Source organism: Narcine bancroftii, chromosome 5, assembly GCF_036971445.1.
Source record: "Narcine bancroftii isolate sNarBan1 chromosome 5, sNarBan1.hap1, whole genome shotgun sequence".
In the NCBI taxonomy this organism is placed as follows: domain Eukaryota; kingdom Metazoa; phylum Chordata; class Chondrichthyes; order Torpediniformes; family Narcinidae; genus Narcine; species Narcine bancroftii.
The window spans coordinates 107,885,815-107,904,783 of NC_091473.1; the positions used below are offsets into that span (position 1 = coordinate 107,885,815).

Genomic DNA, 18,969 nt, shown 5'->3' on the forward strand with positions numbered 1-18,969 from the left:
TGTGTAGGCAGGTTGATTCATAAGTTTGAAAATGGCGTGAAAATTGGCAGTGTTGTGGATACTAAGGAAGATTATCAGGGTATAGGAAAATTGGAGATATGAATGGAGAAATAGCAGGTGATCGTTAATCCAGACGTACGAACTATTGAACTTTGGAAGGTCGTATTAAATAGAGAAAACATACGGTTGATAGCAGGATCCTTAGGAACATTAATGCACAGAGTTATCTTGTGGTACAAATTCATAGCTACCTAAAAGTAGCAACACGAGTAAATAGGTGTCTCACATTTGAGCATTTATTAGTCAGGGCACCGAGCATAAAAGTTGGAAAGAATGTTGCAGCTCTACAAAACTAGTCAGGTCACAGTTCTGTTTGCCACATTACAGTGCAGGCAATGAAAATGCAGAGGTGGCTGATCAACGCGAAATAATGACAGACAGTTGCAGATAAATCAGAACTCGTTTACTTGAATCATGCACGTATTCTTTTAAAACACTGAACCATGTGCGCCACGTTATCACGTCCTGTGCCGGTTCATTACACTTCTAGGAGTTGTCTATTTAGAGCGCTGCTACATGGCACCGTGTCTGCAATCGTGTCTGCCTGTCCCGCATCGGACTTGTCAGCCACAAACGAGCCTGCAGCTGACGTGGACTTTTTACCCCCTCCATAAATCTTCGTCCGCGAAGCCAAGCCAAAGAAAGAAGACATGGCACCCCCAACACCAAAAGAACTGGCACTATCACTTGGTAGTTTTTTTTGGGAGGTCAACCCCTGCGTCGGACTGCTGGCTGTTGAATAGGTACAGTTTTGTCAACATGGGCAGGTTTGAGCCTGTCAATTATGAATGACAGAGGCTGTCCGGCAATGTCCAAGATGCAGGTTGACCTTGTTTATCTTATCACCCTGTATGGCGCCTTCAAGGGCTGTCCATGTGTTTCTCTATGTACAAATACATATTCACAGTCCTTCAGTTCATGTGGTACAAAAGAAACATGTTTGCCATGTGATTATAGTGGTACAGGGAATAATTTGCCTAAGGTATCCCTTAGTCTGCTCAGCAGTTCTTTCGGATCTTCATCCCCTAGGACCACCAAAGGCGTGCCATATACAAGCTCTACAGACGAAGTGTGAAGATCCTCTTTTGGAATTATCCTAATTTCAAGCAACATCCATAGTAATTCATCTGCTCAGATGGGACCGTCCAAACGGGCCATTAAGGCTGATTTAAGGTGATGATGGAATTGTTCTACCATCCTATTGGATTGCGGGTGATAGGCGCTTGTATGATGAAGCCTAGAGCTCAGCAGCCGAGATAAGGCCATCTTAGCCAAATCGAGCCACCCAGGAATTAAGGAATGCTCATGCACAAGAGTCCGTTGAAGCATCTGCCATGGGGACTGCCTCAGGCCATTTCGTAAACCTATTTATCACCGTGAAGAGATAGCAGTAGCCTAGTGAAATTGGAATTGGTCCCACAATGCCACATGGACATGGTTGAAGTGGTGAGTAACCAGTGGGAAGGGTGGTAGTGGTGTTTTTGTATACCGATGGATTTTGAATTTTTGACAAGCTACACAAGATCTGGCCATTTGAGTGACATCTTTTTTAAGACCGTGCCAAACAAATATGTCTGACTCAGACAAATGGTTGATCTGATAGATGGATGAGAAAGACCATGGACAGAACCAAAAATGTGATGCCTCCACGAAGCTGGAACCTCTGGCCATGCATGTCCCGTAGACACATTTCAAAAGAGCAGCTTGCTGTCGGCATCAATTGCACATCCTTCCACTGTAGGTTGGTTATCGAGGTGTGATACGACTCCATTTCACCGTCTTGTGCTTGGGCAGTAGCGAGAGTGGCAGTCAATATCATGGTCCAAAGCTGATACCTCGAGCCCAACTGAGCGGAAAGTGCATCAGCCACTACATTGTCTTCTGGCATCCTCTCCAGGAAGAGCTGTTTGAATAATGCATCTGGCCATTAGCTGGATGCCAGACACAGCATGTCATCCATTAGTTCAGACAGGGCGCAGTCACCCAACTCCTCCATTTCCGGCAGCCCTCTCTCTGCGGAACATGCCATAAATAAGCAGCAGGAGCGCTTTTAGACTGTTCTACATGAGTTCTCCAGGCTCTGGAAGATTGCACAGAATGTCACTGACTTGCTTGGCAGTGGCTTGGTCCAAGGCACTGATGAGGTGATAATAGTGAGTCGCATTCACCTTGATCTTCCTGAGGTGAAATTGTGCCTTTGCCTGTCAAAACCACAGCTCTGGTTCTGCCGTCCAGAAGGGTGGTAGCTTAACAGCAACAGCTGCAGTATCCATATGGTGCAAAAGCTCATTTTGCACCCATCAGGGTCACCAATTGTAGCCACTGAAAACGCAGTAGTGGCTGATGAATGCAAAATAACGACACACACAGTTGCATGTAAATCAGGACTCGTATACTCGAGTCAAGCACGTATTCTTTTAAAACAATAAAACCATGTATGCCATGTTACAACATCCCGGGCCGGTTATCTAGACTTCTGGGAGTCGTAGTCTAACTATAGCACCGCTACAACAGGAAGAATCCAGAGACTAAAGAGAAGGTTCACTACGATGTTGTCTGAATTAGAGATTTTTAGTTGCATTGAGATTAGAGAGAACAGAATTGTTTTCGCTGAAGTATCAGAGTCTGAAGGAAACCTGACAGAAGTTTATAAAATTATGACAAACCTAGTTCATTTTCCAGTGTGGGAATGTCAAATATTAGACAGCTTAGGGGGGGGGAGGGGGGGAAGAATTATGAGGCAATTAGATATTTTTCTCACACACACGCGCGCACACACACACACACACACACACACACACACACACACACACACACACACACACACACACACACACACACACACACACACACACACACACACACACACACACACACACACACATTGGGAGATGCCAGGAATGTGTTGCCAGGGGTGATGGTAAAAGAGAAACATTAACAACATATAAAAGGAAGGGATTAATTTAAATTGGCATAATTCTAAAGCACAGGCATGTGGCCTGAAGTGCCAGTTCTATGTACTATACTGTTCTATGTTCAATCCATAACTCCTTCCTTACACAGAAAAAATGTTAAGTTAATTGAACAAGTCATACACTTACATAATTATTGAAAAAGTCTGGGCTTGCATTATGGCTCCATAATAATGTTTTTTTCATGCTGTTCATTCAGGTTCAGGATATTAATAAATTTAAATAAAATTGATATGAACTTGCACCAACTCCCAAAAGCTGAAAAAGTTACCCTAACCATACCTGGACAATTAGTATTCTTTATCACAGTCGTCTTGTTTCGCTGGGCTTGTTCCTAATAAAAATAAAAGCTGTATTTTATGATCAATCTATAATTTATATTGTTATCATTTATACAGTGTCAGTGAATAGTAATGATACAAAACAAAAAAATTAGCATTCATTAAGATGAAAGTATTCATAAATACAAGGTGATTTACACTGCAAATTGTGTTGCACTTCATTAAAATGTACTTTGTATGCAATTATATACAGAAATTGTTACTTCTAAAATGCATCTATTTATTTAATAAAATACTTACTACACTGGGATATTGAAATTCAAACTTGACAAATGCATCAAGATCATGTGCAGCCACACCTGTGTAAAATAAGTTTTCCAACAGAATTAGTCCCCACCTTAGTCACAACATAGAAAGTAAATTCAGTTAAATTTATTTAAGTGTTTTGATTGATTTTTAAAACTATACATTTCCTAAAGCAAATTAATTGATTCAGCCAAGTTTAATCAAAGCCCTTTATGCAAGAGTACCACAGGCATTAGTAAAGTTATAATTTATATTAGAGCAGCACTGTTTATGGATAATTTAGCAAACCCATCTAACATTAAAATCAATGCAATAAATGATGTGAAAAATTCTTCATATCAAAGGAATACAATGTGATGTTATGATACTTGTCCTTCCAAAAAACATGATCTTTACAATAGTGGTAAAAAATGATTGGAAGAATTCAAAGTTCAGGGAAGTTAAGCATGGATTTGAAAATTAATAAAGGTGCCTAATCTTTTATCTATGATCATCAGGACCGGACTCCTGCCATTGTCCAGAATCTTCCAAATTTTGGAATCATTTTAAAATGGTAGTCTCTTTAAGCAAATGCGATGTTTCAAAATCGCATTTAAAAAAGGGGTCGCAGGGTGTCAAATGAATTTAGATAAATAAAGACCATAAAAGACCATAATATCATTAGCATGTTTTTTTAAATTTTAAAGTAAAACTTCAAAATAAAATTGGCACAGACCCTTGTCCCCACCTCCGTCATTTCCCCCACCTCTCCGTCCTCTCTTACCTTCGGTGGAAAGGTGACTCTGAGCCCTAAACACCTGGTGGGAGAGAAGCAGGCAGTAGCTGGCTCAATGCAGGAACAATGCGGCAGAGTGGTTCCAGCTGCGTGAGGGTTTATGGGTAAGGAAGATGGCCATTGCTCTCGCAATGAGCTGTCGCAGCGTGAGGACTCTGGGCTCAGCAGCACTGCACCCCTGCTGCCACGACGGGATTTAGATTGGTGGTGGTGGGGGGGGTGCCACGGATAGACGGCTGGGGGGGGGGGGGGGGGTGGTGGGGGTGAAGGACAAGGTCGGCCAATGGACAGGAGGTGATGGATAAGGTCAGCCAATGGGGGGGGAGGGGGGAAGGGGGTAACAGATGGATGGCTGAGGGAGGCGGTTTGGAGTGAGTCAGTGCGGCATTTTTATTATCAAAAAAAGTGCCGAATTTTGGAGGTTGCTGGTGTTCAGAATCTTGGATAAAAGGTTCGGCACCTGTAGAACAATTAATAACTTTACAGAAGAAAATAAAGACAGAAATGGTGTGGTTGATTGGAAAGAAGGAATAATTAAATGATTGTTTGGTTGAGAGGTGTGATGATGGCAGATTTAATTGAGAAAGGAATGCTACCTAGTGAGAATACCAGAAGTCTAGGGCAAGTTTTTTTCTACACACAGGGAGCAGTGGCCAGAGGTGGTGGTGGTGGAGGCTGGTACAATAGGAATGTTTAAAAGACTCTTAGACAGGCACATGGATGCAAGCAAAAAAGAAGGTTCATGTGTGAGGAAGAGAAAGTTGAGATTATTGAGTAGGTTTATATACAGTAGGTTGGCACAACATTGTGGCCAAAGAATATGTACTATGTTCTAATGATTTACAGTCCAAGACAGCATTAGAGTTTTGGAAAATAAGTTTGTGGATATGGGGTAGAAGTTCGGACTCACAGGTAAGATATGCTCAGAGAGGTCATAAAAGGGAGAAATGTGAAATAATGCAAGTTTCAAGAATGGGCCAAGGAGAAAGTTTGGCTAAATAAAATGCAAGAAGAGGGTTAATCTAATTTCTCCATAACATGTAGAAACATGGAAAATTTGGGCTATTCAGCTCTTCAAGTTTGCTCTACCATTCAATACCATTGTGGATGATCATATAACTTCAGTACCCTATTCCAGCTTTTACTCCATACCCCTTGATCCCTTTTACCAAAAGGGTTACATGCAACTCCTTTTTGAATATTCCTAAATGAATGTTCTGTTGTAGGGAGTTCCACAAGTTCACAACTCTTGAGTTTTCTTCATCTCAATCCTAAAAGGTTTCTCCTTTATCCTTAAAAAAATTGGTTGTACTGCCTGTGGTGCAGACCTGCAAAGAGTGGGCAGCAAAATCTCAAGCGCTCTCCCGCAGGTCCAACTGCCCAGTCCAACGGCCATTGCCTCTGTACAGGCTTTAAACGGCCTGTTAAAGGAGTCAACAATAATTTTAAAATGCTCCGACTGCTGAGGTGCCTATGATCAGCAGTGGCCCCGAGGGGTTGCAGACTCTGGGGAAGTGAAAGACTGGTGCAGAGCACCAGAAAATGGGGAGACCACTCCCCTGTTTGGAAAGGATTTGCAGAGGAGACAACCTATGGGGCGGTGACCATGATGGTGGACCAGTTATGGACTCTGAAGCTGAAGAACACAGAGGTGGCTGGCTGTTGGAGGCTCTAGGTGAGGAACTCACTCAGGCTGCAGGTGACAGCGATCAAAGGATTCACATCAGGCTGAGAACTTTTGGAGATGTAGAAGGGGCACCAGGTATTAGAACCAGGATGCAAGAGAATGCTGGAGGCTTCCTGATCATGTCAGAGGTGAGCATCTGAAGCTCGGGTTGCTGATGGTTCGGACTGAAGGTTATGTGCCTGTGGGAGTGGCTGGAGGCAAATCCATGGACATTCAGTGACCCTGGTGGGACTTTCTGTTGCTTCTCTTTCTCTGGCTGTAACAAGTGCTGGGCAATTTTAGCTGTTAGCTAATTTTTGTCTGCCTTACAGTAAACTAAAGGAAATTTCATGAAATATCACATTTTCTGTTTTATCACATGACAGTAATCTTTTTAAAAAATATTTAATTTTTGTTTTTTTCCATAAATATAAATAGTAAAATCTCCGATATCAAAGTGCACAAACACACAGTTTATATATATTCTGCTCAGGCTATTTTAACAAATGAAATTTGGAATTTAGTTAATTGATTGCTTATTTCAATAAAGCTCCGGGTCACTCATAAAGGCCACCCCTGTTACCCTTGTTTATATTTCAGTAATATCCTCCCAGAAAGGTCCCACCTTCACACACAAACATGTAACATGTAAAAACATTCCTATTTTCTATCCCACACCTAAAACACATCTCCGATATTTCAGATTTTGATTTCTGCAACTTCTGTGGTATGAGATATAAATGGTATAGAAAATTATATTGCACTAATCAGTATCTTGCATTTATAATTGATGTCATACTATCCAAACACCAATCAGACCAACATCTTCCCATTATTGCAACACCTAGATCTGAATCCCATCTCTCTTGATCTCTGTAAACCTGGTTTTGTACTTTTATTTTGGAGAGCATAGTATATCTTGGTTATAAATTTAGGTGTATTCCCCAGCCAAATTGTTCGTTCCATTTCACTAATTTCAGGTGGGGCCAAGTTTGGCCCCAGTCTTTCTCTTAGGAACGATCTTAGCTGGTGAAACAAAAGAAAGTCCCATTAGTTACTCCATATTTATTTCTCAATTGTTAAAAAGACATAAACGATCCCTCCTCATAACAGTCATCAACATATCTTATTCCTTTGTCATACCATGAATTCAATATTTTGTTACCCAGATTCATAGGCAGCAGTACATGTTTACATAATGGTGTCCTCAGTGATATCCCTGCTTGTTTTTCCAATACACTTTTATTTTTTGCCATATTCTAATCAAATGTATTAATATAGGGTTATCCATCTTTTTTTGTTATAAACTTAACATGCCACTTGTAAATAAAGTCCTTTGCTGTCCCTCTTTTATTGAATTCAATCTCATTTGGATCCAAGAGGGGGGGACTATCTCCTTCGAAGAAGAAAGATAAAAATCTTGCTTGTGCAGATAAATAATACTTCTTAAAATCTGGGAGCCTCAGTCCTCCCACTTTTTAATCCCATGTTAGCTTTTCCAATGAAATTCTTGACATTTTGTTATTCCATAGGAATTGCTTTATATAATTACTTAATAATTTAAAGAAATTTTTAGATATTGCAATAGTCAACAATTGAAAAGGATACTGTAATCTTGGCATCACATTCATTTTAATACAATTTTTTTCTGTAAATCTTTCTCTATTTTTTCTAACAAAGGAGTGTAATTAAATTTATACAAGTTCTGTAAATTATTATCCATCATTATTCCTAAATATTTAATTCTATCTGTCTTCTATTTAAATCAACTACCTTTTTGATATCTTTCATAATCAAAATTCATCAGTGGCATTATCTCATTCTTGTCCATATTTATTTTATAACCTGATAGTCTTCCACATTTTTCCAATATTGTTCGTAATTTTATCAAGGATTCAGCCGTGTCAGGCATATAATAGCACATACAGAGGACACCGTCTACTCGATCTACTCAAGGGAAAATCCGCTGACATCTGATTATTCATTATAATTTTAGCTTGTGGTTTATGATAGAGTTTTTATCCAATTTATAAATTTTCTGTCTATACCAAATTTTTCCAATGTTTTAAATAAAAAAAATTCATTCTAAACGGACAAATACTTTTTTTTGCGTCTCGGGCAATGGTTCTCAACCTTTTTCTTTCCACTTACATACCACTTTAAGTATTCCCTATGCCATAGGTGCTCTGTGATTAGTAAGGGATTGCTGAAGGTAGTATGTGAGTGGAAATAAAAAGTATGAAAACCACTGTTTTAATCATACCTAATTGACTCATTATGTGCACGGTTTCATAACTCCTAAGGAAATGGGCCAATGACAATTTTTCTCAAGAAAAATATTTCATTAACAAATGGGTTTAGAGCAGTGATTCTCAACCTTCCCTTCCCACTCACATACCACTTTAAGCAATCCCTTACTAATCACAGAACACATAGCAAAGGGATTGGTTAAGGTTGTATAAGAGTGGGAAGGGAAGATTGAGAACTACTGCTCTAGACCCAATTGTTACTGAAATATTTTTCTGGCTGATTTATCAACTATTGGATCTCGATAGAAATTGAAATCTCCTCCGTCCAGTATATTTTGTCTTCCCTCTGCTGTTTTGAAAAAGATATCCTTCATAAAGGCTTCATCATCATAATTGGATGCATAGATATTCATAAAAGTCCATGATTCTGCATAAGTTTTCAGCTTGGTCATTCAGTCTCTCTTCTATTACTATTGGTATATTCTTATTACAGATACACAATCCTTTATCCGGACATCTAAAATCCAGAAAGCTCCAAAATCCGGCAAGTGGGGAGAGAGACGGCAGTGTGAGTTTGGTGGGCGGAAGACCGGCAGCGCGAGTTGGGTGGGCAGGAGATCGGCAGCGCGAGTCGGGCGGGTAAGGTGGGGGAGACTGGCAGCACGAGTCGGGCGGGTGAGGGGAGGAGAGACCAGCAGCCTGAGGTGGGCGGGCCAGAGACCGGCAGCCCGTGTCGGGCAGGCGAGAAGGGGGAGACGGCAGTGCGAGTCAGGAGGGCGAGAGCAGCAGCACGAGTTGGGCTGGGGGGGAGACCGGCGGGCAAGGGGGGGGGGAAAGACAGTAGCGCGACTGGAAGGGGGTGGGAGTGGATACAGCAGCACAATTCAGGTGGGCTTAAATCTGGCTTTCCGAAATCCGGAAAAATCCGAAATTCAGAACACACTGTCCCCCAAGGGTTCCGAATAAAGGATTGTGTACCTGTAATTAAAATTGCTACTCCCTTTTTTGAGTCAAGAGATGACTTGTCCCACCCATCCTGTTTTTAATTTAGCATGTTCCAAATTTGTAAGATGTGTTTCTTGAGGAAAGACTATATCTGCCTTACATTTTTTTTTGTGTGTGCCAGGACCTTCTTCTTCACCGGCCCGTTTATCCCCATTAACATTAAGACTAATAAATTTTAGTGTTCTATCCACATTGATTTTTTTAAACAAATATTGTTCAATAAAACCTTTTTGATTGTTTAAATAATTCTGATCTTTTCCCATTAAAAAGCACATACAATATCCTTGCCTTGATGGTGACGCAAACAGAAAACCCCAAAAGCCCACTAAAAATCCCATAGAATCCCTTGAGAAAGAAGCGCCATCTTTTATAGATACTCCTCTCTGTTTCCATTCTCCCCATTAGACCAGAGTTTCCACTGTGCTACTACTTTTTCAAAGTTTTCCTTCTTTTCTGAGATCTCCATGAACATTTCAATAAAATTTAATTTTCAACAATAAATACAAGACTGTTTAAAAAAACCACAACCTTCACTAGTTCTATTATAAACATTCTTCAATCTTCTTCTTTGGCAACCTTAGTCTTTTCATAAACCTCGCAGGAAGTCTTCCACTCGTTCTTAATCTTGAAATATCGCCGATTATCTTCTGCAACTTCGACCCCAGAGTTGCAGGGTATATCATCGAATATTTCAAGTTTTTGGAACGCAATTGTCTTTTTACATCGTCAAACTTCTTCCTTTGCTTAATCAAAGAAGGGCTAAAATCTTGAAAAAAAGAAGCATTTTTTCATGGTCAATCTCAGGCAGGCCAATATTTTGCTTAGAGTATTCATACACTGCTCCCAGAATTGTGTCCTGTTCCCAGTAACTTGAAAGTCTTACCAGGACTGGTCATGGTCGCTGGCTCTCCTAGATCTGAGGGTCCAGTGAGCCCTTTCAATATGTAATTTTTTTCTGAATTGGTCTTCTCCCAACACTCGTGGGATCCATGTTTCAAAGAAGTTTATTGGATCTCTTCCCTCGATCCCTTCTTTGAGTCCGATAATTCAAACTTTATTTTGTCTGCTAAAATTCTCCATGTGGTTGATCTTGTCCAGCAGACCTTGTCTGTCTGACTCCAATTTCTTTGCATTTTTTTCCGAAGTTTTTAGCTTATCTTGTGTTTTTACAAAGTCTACTTCTGCTTGGTTCATTCTTTCCATTAATTTCTCTCATTACATTTTTGACACCTGCAAATTGATTGCTCAAGTTTTCCATTTTTTTCTGCTAGTCCCGAGGCCACTCTTATGCTTCCCTTTCGGGCTTTTGTTTGACGTTCCTGGCTGAGTAGAAACTTCCTCGATTTTTGTTCTCGCTTCCTTGGTTTCTTAGTACGTGCTTTGACAATTTTTTTGGTGAAACAATTCTTAATTTTAAGATTTTAATACTCTTCACAGAGAGCTCAATCAAAATACGTCTGTCTAAATTCTTCGCATGGTCACACCCCTGACAGTAAAATAATCTTGAACCTTGAATCAAATTTGTCTTACCTGAAGGAGCAGGGAGATTAATTCCTTTCACAATTATGAGAAGCATTTCAGTACTACTGATGTCTGAAAATAACCTGCAAAATAAACATTTTTATTTAATTAATAGCTTTTTGAATAGTTGTAAACTGTTGCATAAATGACATAAGAACATAAGGAATAAAAAAAGGAACAGGCCATCTGGCCCACCAAAGTCTGCTCCACCATTTGATCAAGCTATGGACATGGCTCCACCTACTTTCCTTTACCCCATAACCCTCAATTCCCCTTATTCCTTTGTTTAATCAAAGTAGGGGCTAAAATCTATCTAACATGGTGTTAAATAATTTAATAAGGCATCCTCTGCTGCTTCTGTGGGTAGAAAATAACTCAGATTCATTACTCTGGGAAAAGCAGTCCTTCCACATCTCCATTCTAAATCTATTCTGCCTAACCTTGAGTCAATATTCTCTTGTTTTAACCTCACCCATCAACTTTCATGCCTCTACTTTATCTATTCCTTTCATAATTTTTATGTTTCTATAAGATCCCCTCTCAATCTTTTCTATTCCAGCAAGCCTACTCCCATATAACCATATAACCACTTACAGCTCAGAACAGGCCAGTTCGGCCCTACTAGTCTATGCCATAGCAAATCCCCACCCTCCTAGTCCCACTGACCAGCACCCGGTCCATACCCCTCTAGTCCCCTCCTATCCATGTAACGATCCAGTCTTTCCTTAAATGTAACCAATGATCCCGCCTCGACAACGTCTGCCGGAAGCTCATTCCACATCCCCACCACCCTCTGCGTAAAGAAATTTCCCCTCATGTTCCCCTTATAATTTCCCCCCTTCAATCTTAAACCATGCCCTCTAGTTTTGTTGTGTCCACTGTGATTTTAGTGGCCACAAAAGGATATAGTGTGTTCTACTGTGCTTCACTGCCTGCCCTCCCCCCCCCCCGCCACTCCTTTGTCCTTCCTCTTCTGAGGGAGAGGGGGAGGGTGAGGGGGGTGCATTCCAATCAAGCTAAGTCAAATTGAATGTAAGAAACCTGGAAGATAGGCATTAAGCTCTGACAGACCCTATGGTTAATGTGTTTTTTTCTTTCTTTTTCCTTTTTAATTTGTTACTTGTTTTCGGTTAGTTGCATCTTGTTTTTTTTATGTTAAATAAGCATTTTTGCCTTTTCATGTGTTTATTTAAATGGTCAGTGTGTTTTTTGGTTGTTTTCTGTTGAAGTGGGGAGGTGGCATAAAGCAGAAGAATTACTTGATGAATATGAATTTTGCATTGTGAATTATTGGAACAGTCTGAGTTAGAAAAGATAAATAAAAATTCAAAAAAATAATCATCTTTGTAAACTTAAATATAATTTGCATAACAAGCCTACTGGCTCTGTCAAATAAATCAGAACATTATCACCAAATAAATTAATCTTATATTCCTCTTGATTAACTAAATCCCTGAATAACAGGATCAGATCGAATGAATTCTGCAAGCGGTTCTATCGCTAGCATAAATAAAGCTGGTGATAATGGACATTCTTGAATGTTAAATGAAATGGTGCAGAAACTTGCCTATTTTTAACAACTTTAGCTTTTATGTCCATTATATAGAGCTCTGATCTAATTTGAAAATACCTGTTCCAACCCAAATCTTTCCAACACCTTAAACAAAAAGTCCCATTCTAATCTGTCAAATGCCTTTTCTGTGTCTAAAACCACAGCCACACTTAAATCTCCTCTATTTTGTGCCAAATGTATTACACGAAGTAGTTCAGTTACATTATCCACAGACTGTCTCTTTTTTATAAACCCTGTCTGATCCATATTTATCAGCTTTGGTAAAAGTTTTGTCAGCCTATTCGCTAAAATTTTTGCAATTATCTTATTATCTGCATTTAACAATAAGAGAAGCCTATATGATGATGGTTTTGAAGGATCCATATCTTTTTTTTGGTATTACTGCTATTATTGCTGTAGAAAAAGATTACAGGAGAGTGTGCGTTCCTGCCACCTGACCTAATACCTCCATAAAAGGAAGGATCGACAAGTCTTTAAATTCTTAATAAAACTCAGCCTGGAAACCATCTTCTCCCAGAGATTTATTGCTTTTAATGAGCTCAATGTCTCACTCACTTCTGCTAGGGTGAAGGGGGCATTCATTTCTACTTGCTCTTCCTTGGTAAACTTATTTGTGACAAAAGTTTTCTATTTCTCTTTGCAACTCCAATTAATATAACTTAGAATAAAATTGCTTAATAAAGATTCATTAATTTCTTGAAGTTTGAAAGTAGTTACATTCGAATCCATCTTAATTGCATTAATCGTTTTTGAAACTTGTTCTGCTTTCAACTGCCAAGAAAAGTCCTTATTCGCCCTCTCTCCTAGCTCATAGTATCTCTGTTTAGTCTCATTATTGCTTTCTCTGTTCTGTATGTTTGTAAGGTATTATATTGAAGTTTCTTAATGATAAGTCGTCTACGTTTTTCTTCAGACATCCGCCTTGGAAAATTTTTTTCTAAATATATTATCTCTTTCTCCAATTGTTCTACTTCTTTTATTAATATTTCTTAATTTTAGAAATGTAACATAATTTGTCCTCTTAAGTATGCTTTCAATGCATCCCATAAAATAAAATTATTATTAACTGAATAATTGGTTGCGAAAATATCTGAATTTGACTTCTGAAAAAAAAATTGCAAAAGTTTGGTCTTTTTAATAGCATTGAATTAAATCTCCATCTATAAACTGATTCTTCTTTATCTGACCTTGTAACTGTCATTAACAAAGAGGAAATGATCCGATAGGATTCTTGCTTTATAATCAACTTGGTTAATTCTACCTTGGAGATGTGCTGACATTAAAAATAAATCTATCCTCAAATAAGAATCATGTCTATTTGAATAAAAAGAGTAATCTCTCTCTCTTGAGTGGATTCTTCTCCATGTGTCTATTAAATTCAAGTCTTTCATTAACACCAAGGTGGCTTTCACTGCCTCTGCCCTTGTTATTACTCTAATTGATCTATCTAAAACTGGGTCTAAACAAAAGTTGAAATACCCACAAATTCAGAAATGTTTCTTGTATAAATTTTTCATCATCCACATTCGGTGCGTATATATTCATAAGAGCCCATAACTTTGAAAAAATTTGATTTTTTCAAAATTATGGACTCTGTATATTATATTTAAGATTAGAAGAATACCCCCTCCATAAATCTTTGTCCGCGAAGCCAAGCCAAAGAAGAAGAATACAGGAAAGAGTTTGGCTATAAAATAAATTGGGACAATAGTGAAATTATGCCTCTCATTAGAGGGGACTATACTCAGTGCCAAAGAGATACCCAATTTAAATTGCTGGTGAATGGAATAAAATATTTAGGGATAATAACTTAAATAATCTATATAAATTGAATTACTCACCTTTATTTAAGAAAATTGAATAAGTGGATGGCATTGCCAATAACATTACTGGGAAGAGTTAACTGTGTTAAAATTAACATATTTCCTAGAGTACAGTATCTCTTGCAAACTGTTACCACAGATGCTTTTTCAAAAATGAAATAAATATGTAAGAAAGTTTCTTTGGAAGGATAAGCTGTTGAGGGTTTCTTTAGATAAACTAACAAGAAACTTTGAGTTAGGAGGCCTACAGTTTCCAAATTTTAAAAATTATTACAAGGTAGCTCAAATGAGGTTTCTTGCTTCATTTTTTGAAGAGGGAGATAAGTCGGCATGCATTAAGATAGAAATTGATAAAATAGGAGAGAGAATACCAGATGATTTTATATACAAATGCGAACCGAAATTAATATCTGGTGAGATGGAAACCCCTTTGTTGAAACAATTGATTAATACCTGGAATAAGATAAACACTAAAATTGGAACGAGGAGGGCGGGTGGTTCGTGTTATCTAAAATGCTTCTGACTCAAAATGGTCTTATTCCATTTTCAATGGATAATCAATTTTTAAATATTTGGTCACGTAAAGGAATTAGATATATAGAAGATTACTATAAAGGAGGGAATTTAATGTCATTCGAGCAATTAAAAGATAAGGATACAAAATAATAGTTTTCTGTTATTATCAACTAAGACAATATTTAAGAGATATGTCATTATTGAAATGTAGTGATGTTGATTCATAATGGACACAAAGAAATTTACTTCAGCCATGTACACTTTATTGCAAAAGGGAACTCCTAAGCAGGAGATCCATAGGTCCAGACAGAGATGGAAGGTGGATTTAAATATTGATGAACAAATCTGGTTGGTGATATGTTGAGATAGTATGACAAATATAATAAATGTTAGGTATAGATTAGTTCAATAGAGTTTTCTGCATCAATTATACCTTACACCACAGAATTAAGTAGATTGAAGTTAAATTTATCTGATCAATGTTTTAGATGTTGCCAGGAGATAGGTACTTTTTAAACATTCTACTTGGTCCTGCCCTAAAGTGAGACCTTTTTGGATAAATTTGGGAACTTTTTTAGAACAGATTATAGGAATTAAATTACGACAAAATCCAAAGTTATTTTTACTAGTAATAATGGAGGGATAAGACCAAAATTTGTAAAGATTGCATTAGCAGTAGCAAGAAAATGTATAGCAGTAACTTGGAAATCAGACTCTCACCTAGGTATGGAGCAATGGAACACAGAAATGCAGTTATGTTCTCTTGAGATTACTTATAATTTAAGAAACAAATATGAAGTAGTTTTGAAAATTTAGTGCCCGCATTTACAAATTGTGGGTATAATAAATTTATTGATATTTTCCCTAAACATCGAAAACCCCGTTTACCTCCTTGGAAGAATTAAAAATGTAAGTGGTTAGAACCATGTGGTGGGCAGCATTTTGCTCAACATTCTTTATCCTCCTACAAAATGCTTTCAGGAACTGATTAAAATATGGCAACGCCTTTATAACAAAGCCCTAAGAATATCCTCAGAGATATTGTCAATTTCAATAATCAGTTTTTTTTCTAGTTAAACATTAAAAAGTGAATTCTTCTTTAAAATATTGTGATGTAAGAAAGTACAAAAATAAAGATGCATACTGTACAGTTTTAAGTGTCCTTTCTTCAAAGTGGTATTTTGGTGGATCCAAGCCTTGAGCTTGCCCAAGTTTAAGGATTTCAAGATTTTTTTTACAATCAACAGCCATCTTTTCAAATCTACAAAAACAGCAAAATACATTTTCACACACATTATAAGCTTTTAATATTTCCCTTTTCCAGCATAACAAAAGATACTTTATGTAAGGATACTGATAAGCCAATATGAGTATTCAAATCTGCTCTGCTGCTTTGAGTCATACTGCATATTTCAGCATATAAGTCGACTGACAGATAGGTCAACCCCTGTTTTTTAAGCCTCATTTTAATGGTTTTATGTTATGTCCGGAGTACAAGTTACCCCCATTTTTCAGGTTGTGCGGGCCTTCCAGGAACAACCCAACATTTTTTAAAACACCCCCATTGCAAGTAACAAAGCTGTAAATTAATTAAGTAAAAAAAACCCTCAGCCTACCAGACAGCAGTGGTGATGGTCCACAGAGCTAGAATGACGACATCATGCTCCAAACGGGAGCAGTAACCTCAGCCTACCAAGCAGGATCCCAGGTAGGAGCGATTATGGTGGACCCCAGCAGGGGGGAGGTGTCCGGGAGCGGTAGCACTGGAAGCACCGGCAGCATTGACTTATATGCCATATCAACTTCAATCTGTTTTATTTTTGGTGAATTTAAGGTCTCAAAAGAATATCCGGCAAATAAGTCGACCCCCTTCTTTTTGAGAATTTTTTAGGGATTCACGACTCGACTTCTATGCCAAAATATACGGTAATCGATTTATTCCTGTTTGCATTGAAAATATTACTTTATTATTAGCACTTTTCCTACAGACTTGGTTTACAGAATTGCACTTTTATTCACATGTGCCAAATGAGGCAAGGTCAATGTTTGCACTTACTTTGTCATCTCAGCCACGTTACCAAGGTGTGTAAATTGCTTGGAATATAACATACATTTCTAGATTGAAGACAGAAAAAAACATTAGGAAAGGAAGGAAAATAGTTTCAGGAAAGCACAAAGAACCAAAATATATCTAACAATGGAATTCCAGCAGGACAGCTCAGAATATTTTTGTCTACTCCTCTTAACTAAAGAGTCTTGTATTAGTTTTTAAAACAGTTTACATTGCATACAAAATCATATTTTATCATCTTTAGAATTTTTTGAAAACAGGAAGTTATCACAATGTCTTTATGGGATACATACACAGATATTTTCTTTCACCCTCAAAATAAGGAGTTGGCATTCAGGATAGAGAGGAAAAGAAACTTCTTCATCCTGAAGGCAATGAATCTTAACAATACTCTACTCAAAAGAGGTGCAGAGGCTAAGTAGCTAAGTATATTTAACACATCAATAATTTTTGTTAGATATTAAGAAATCAGGGATTAGAAATAATGCAGGAAAATAGGAAAAGATAAGACATTTTATTCAATGGCAGAGCATAACAAGAGGCTGAATGACACTACTGTTTCTATTTATGTTTATTTTAATCCTCTTCCCTTTATTCTAATTGTATAAATTGTCTTTTTTTTGCCACCGCTTCTCTACAAAACATCATGAATCTTGATTCCTATTTGGTGAACGACATACAGCTTTTTCATTCATGATTTGCTTCTTTCAGAATCTGAACAATGAGGAGAGCAGATATTTTAGATACTTCACAAGGCAAGCATTTTGTAATGTAATCTATTAACTGGCATGCAAAAATTAAACAATTTTTACCATTTATGTTTGCATTTCACAGTATATGACATCAAATACCTCATACTGTTCTTTCAGAAGGTTTGTCAGGTGTGTATACACCCCATCTATGTTTGGTGAAATCTGCACATCTTTATGATGTACTATTATAAAGTCATTGTCATCTTCATCTTCAGGGGGTGAAGGAACCTGGAAAAGGAAAAAATATTCAATGTGCCTCCAGAAGAAGATAACAATATTACCATTTTAGTTATGACTTTTTTTTGTTCCCTCTTCTTTCTCCCATATTATCCCAGTAGAAAATATTCACTTACGGCTGATCTCATAATGAAAAGGCTGACTGTCTGCCAGAGGAAATAAAAACAAGTAAAACTGAAAAAATATAGCAGTATTTTTGTCCAAATATTTCTAAAGATAGAGATTGTGAATATTATCCATTCTAGGGAAATGGAGATGAAGGCATGTCAACATTTGAAGATCACTAGAGATAATAGCTATGATGTACGATTGGAAAGTAATACAAGTTCATGAAGATATGTGAATCTCTGGTAACAGAGACAGTCAGTAAATGAAGCCCAGGTTATCATTGCGTGCAATATTTTGAAATAGAGATTCCATGTCACAGGAGTGTAAAATCACGTGAATTTATGGGATAGATGTGATGAACTTGTTGGAGAAAGTAATCAACCAGGTGATAAACTGATAAGACTCATTGCCACTGAAGACAAGTCCAGGATGTCATTTTAAGAGTGGAAACAGTAGTTTTGGTGATGAGGGATAAAAGGCTGAATTCAAGGCCAGCAATTTTGACCCATCAGGTTTAACTGACATGATTGTCAACAATGCAAGTGCCAAAAATGATGACCTCAGCTGTGTTAATAATGACTTGTGATAATAATGAATTGTGTTAATAATGAGTTGTATCAAATTATCACGGGATAATGTTGGACAAAATCAGTCATGCATCATTCTTACAGGCAATATTGAGCAACACAGTGGCAGAATTAGCATCATAAATGAACACTTGCAGTTGATGTAGATATTACCAAGTTCCATCACATGAATGATGGATAGCAGGGATCCAAAGAAATAAATCCGGGCAAATATTTCACACATAATTGTCCTCTGCATAAAGTAATTACATTTTCACTGATTGTGTATCTTCACTCTCTTAAAACTGATAAAGTTTGGACATTGCTAAGTGCACTCATTAATTGGAATTCCCCAATTTAGATTTCCCTGCTTTGACCTTCCCCCCACCCTCCAAAATGTTTTGTATATTTCAGTCTCAAGAGTTTTAATGATCTTCAACACATAACTGAGAATGAATGTTTCCCAAACTCTTCAATGATTCATCTTA

At 37.7% G+C, this 18,969-nt stretch overlaps 1 protein-coding gene across 8 annotated transcripts in view; it reads right to left on the reverse strand.

The window, feature by feature from the left end:
- The window catches only part of cc2d1b (coiled-coil and C2 domain containing 1B), a 167,405-nt gene that overhangs the window by 25,340 nt on the left and 123,096 nt on the right, over positions 1–18,969 (reverse strand). For 6 of the 8 annotated variants that reach the window (XR_011357855.1, XM_069938670.1, XM_069938667.1 and 3 more), the window contains 6 exons: positions 17,670–17,798; positions 16,804–16,862; positions 15,892–16,008; positions 10,845–10,918; positions 3,614–3,672; positions 3,315–3,366 (listed from right to left, as the gene is read on the reverse strand). Coding sequence is in view for 6 of the 8 variants with exons in the window: in XM_069938670.1 (XP_069794771.1) it covers positions 3,315–3,366; positions 3,614–3,672; positions 10,845–10,918; positions 15,892–16,008; positions 16,804–16,862; positions 17,670–17,798 (490 nt within the window). In the remaining 2 variants the exon portion in view is untranslated. Of the gene's footprint in view, positions 1–3,314; positions 3,367–3,612; positions 3,673–9,842; positions 10,081–10,844; positions 10,919–15,891; positions 16,009–16,803; positions 16,863–17,669; positions 17,799–18,969 lie in introns of those variants that run through there. The other 2 variants (XR_011357856.1, XM_069938673.1) reach the window with 2 other exon arrangements.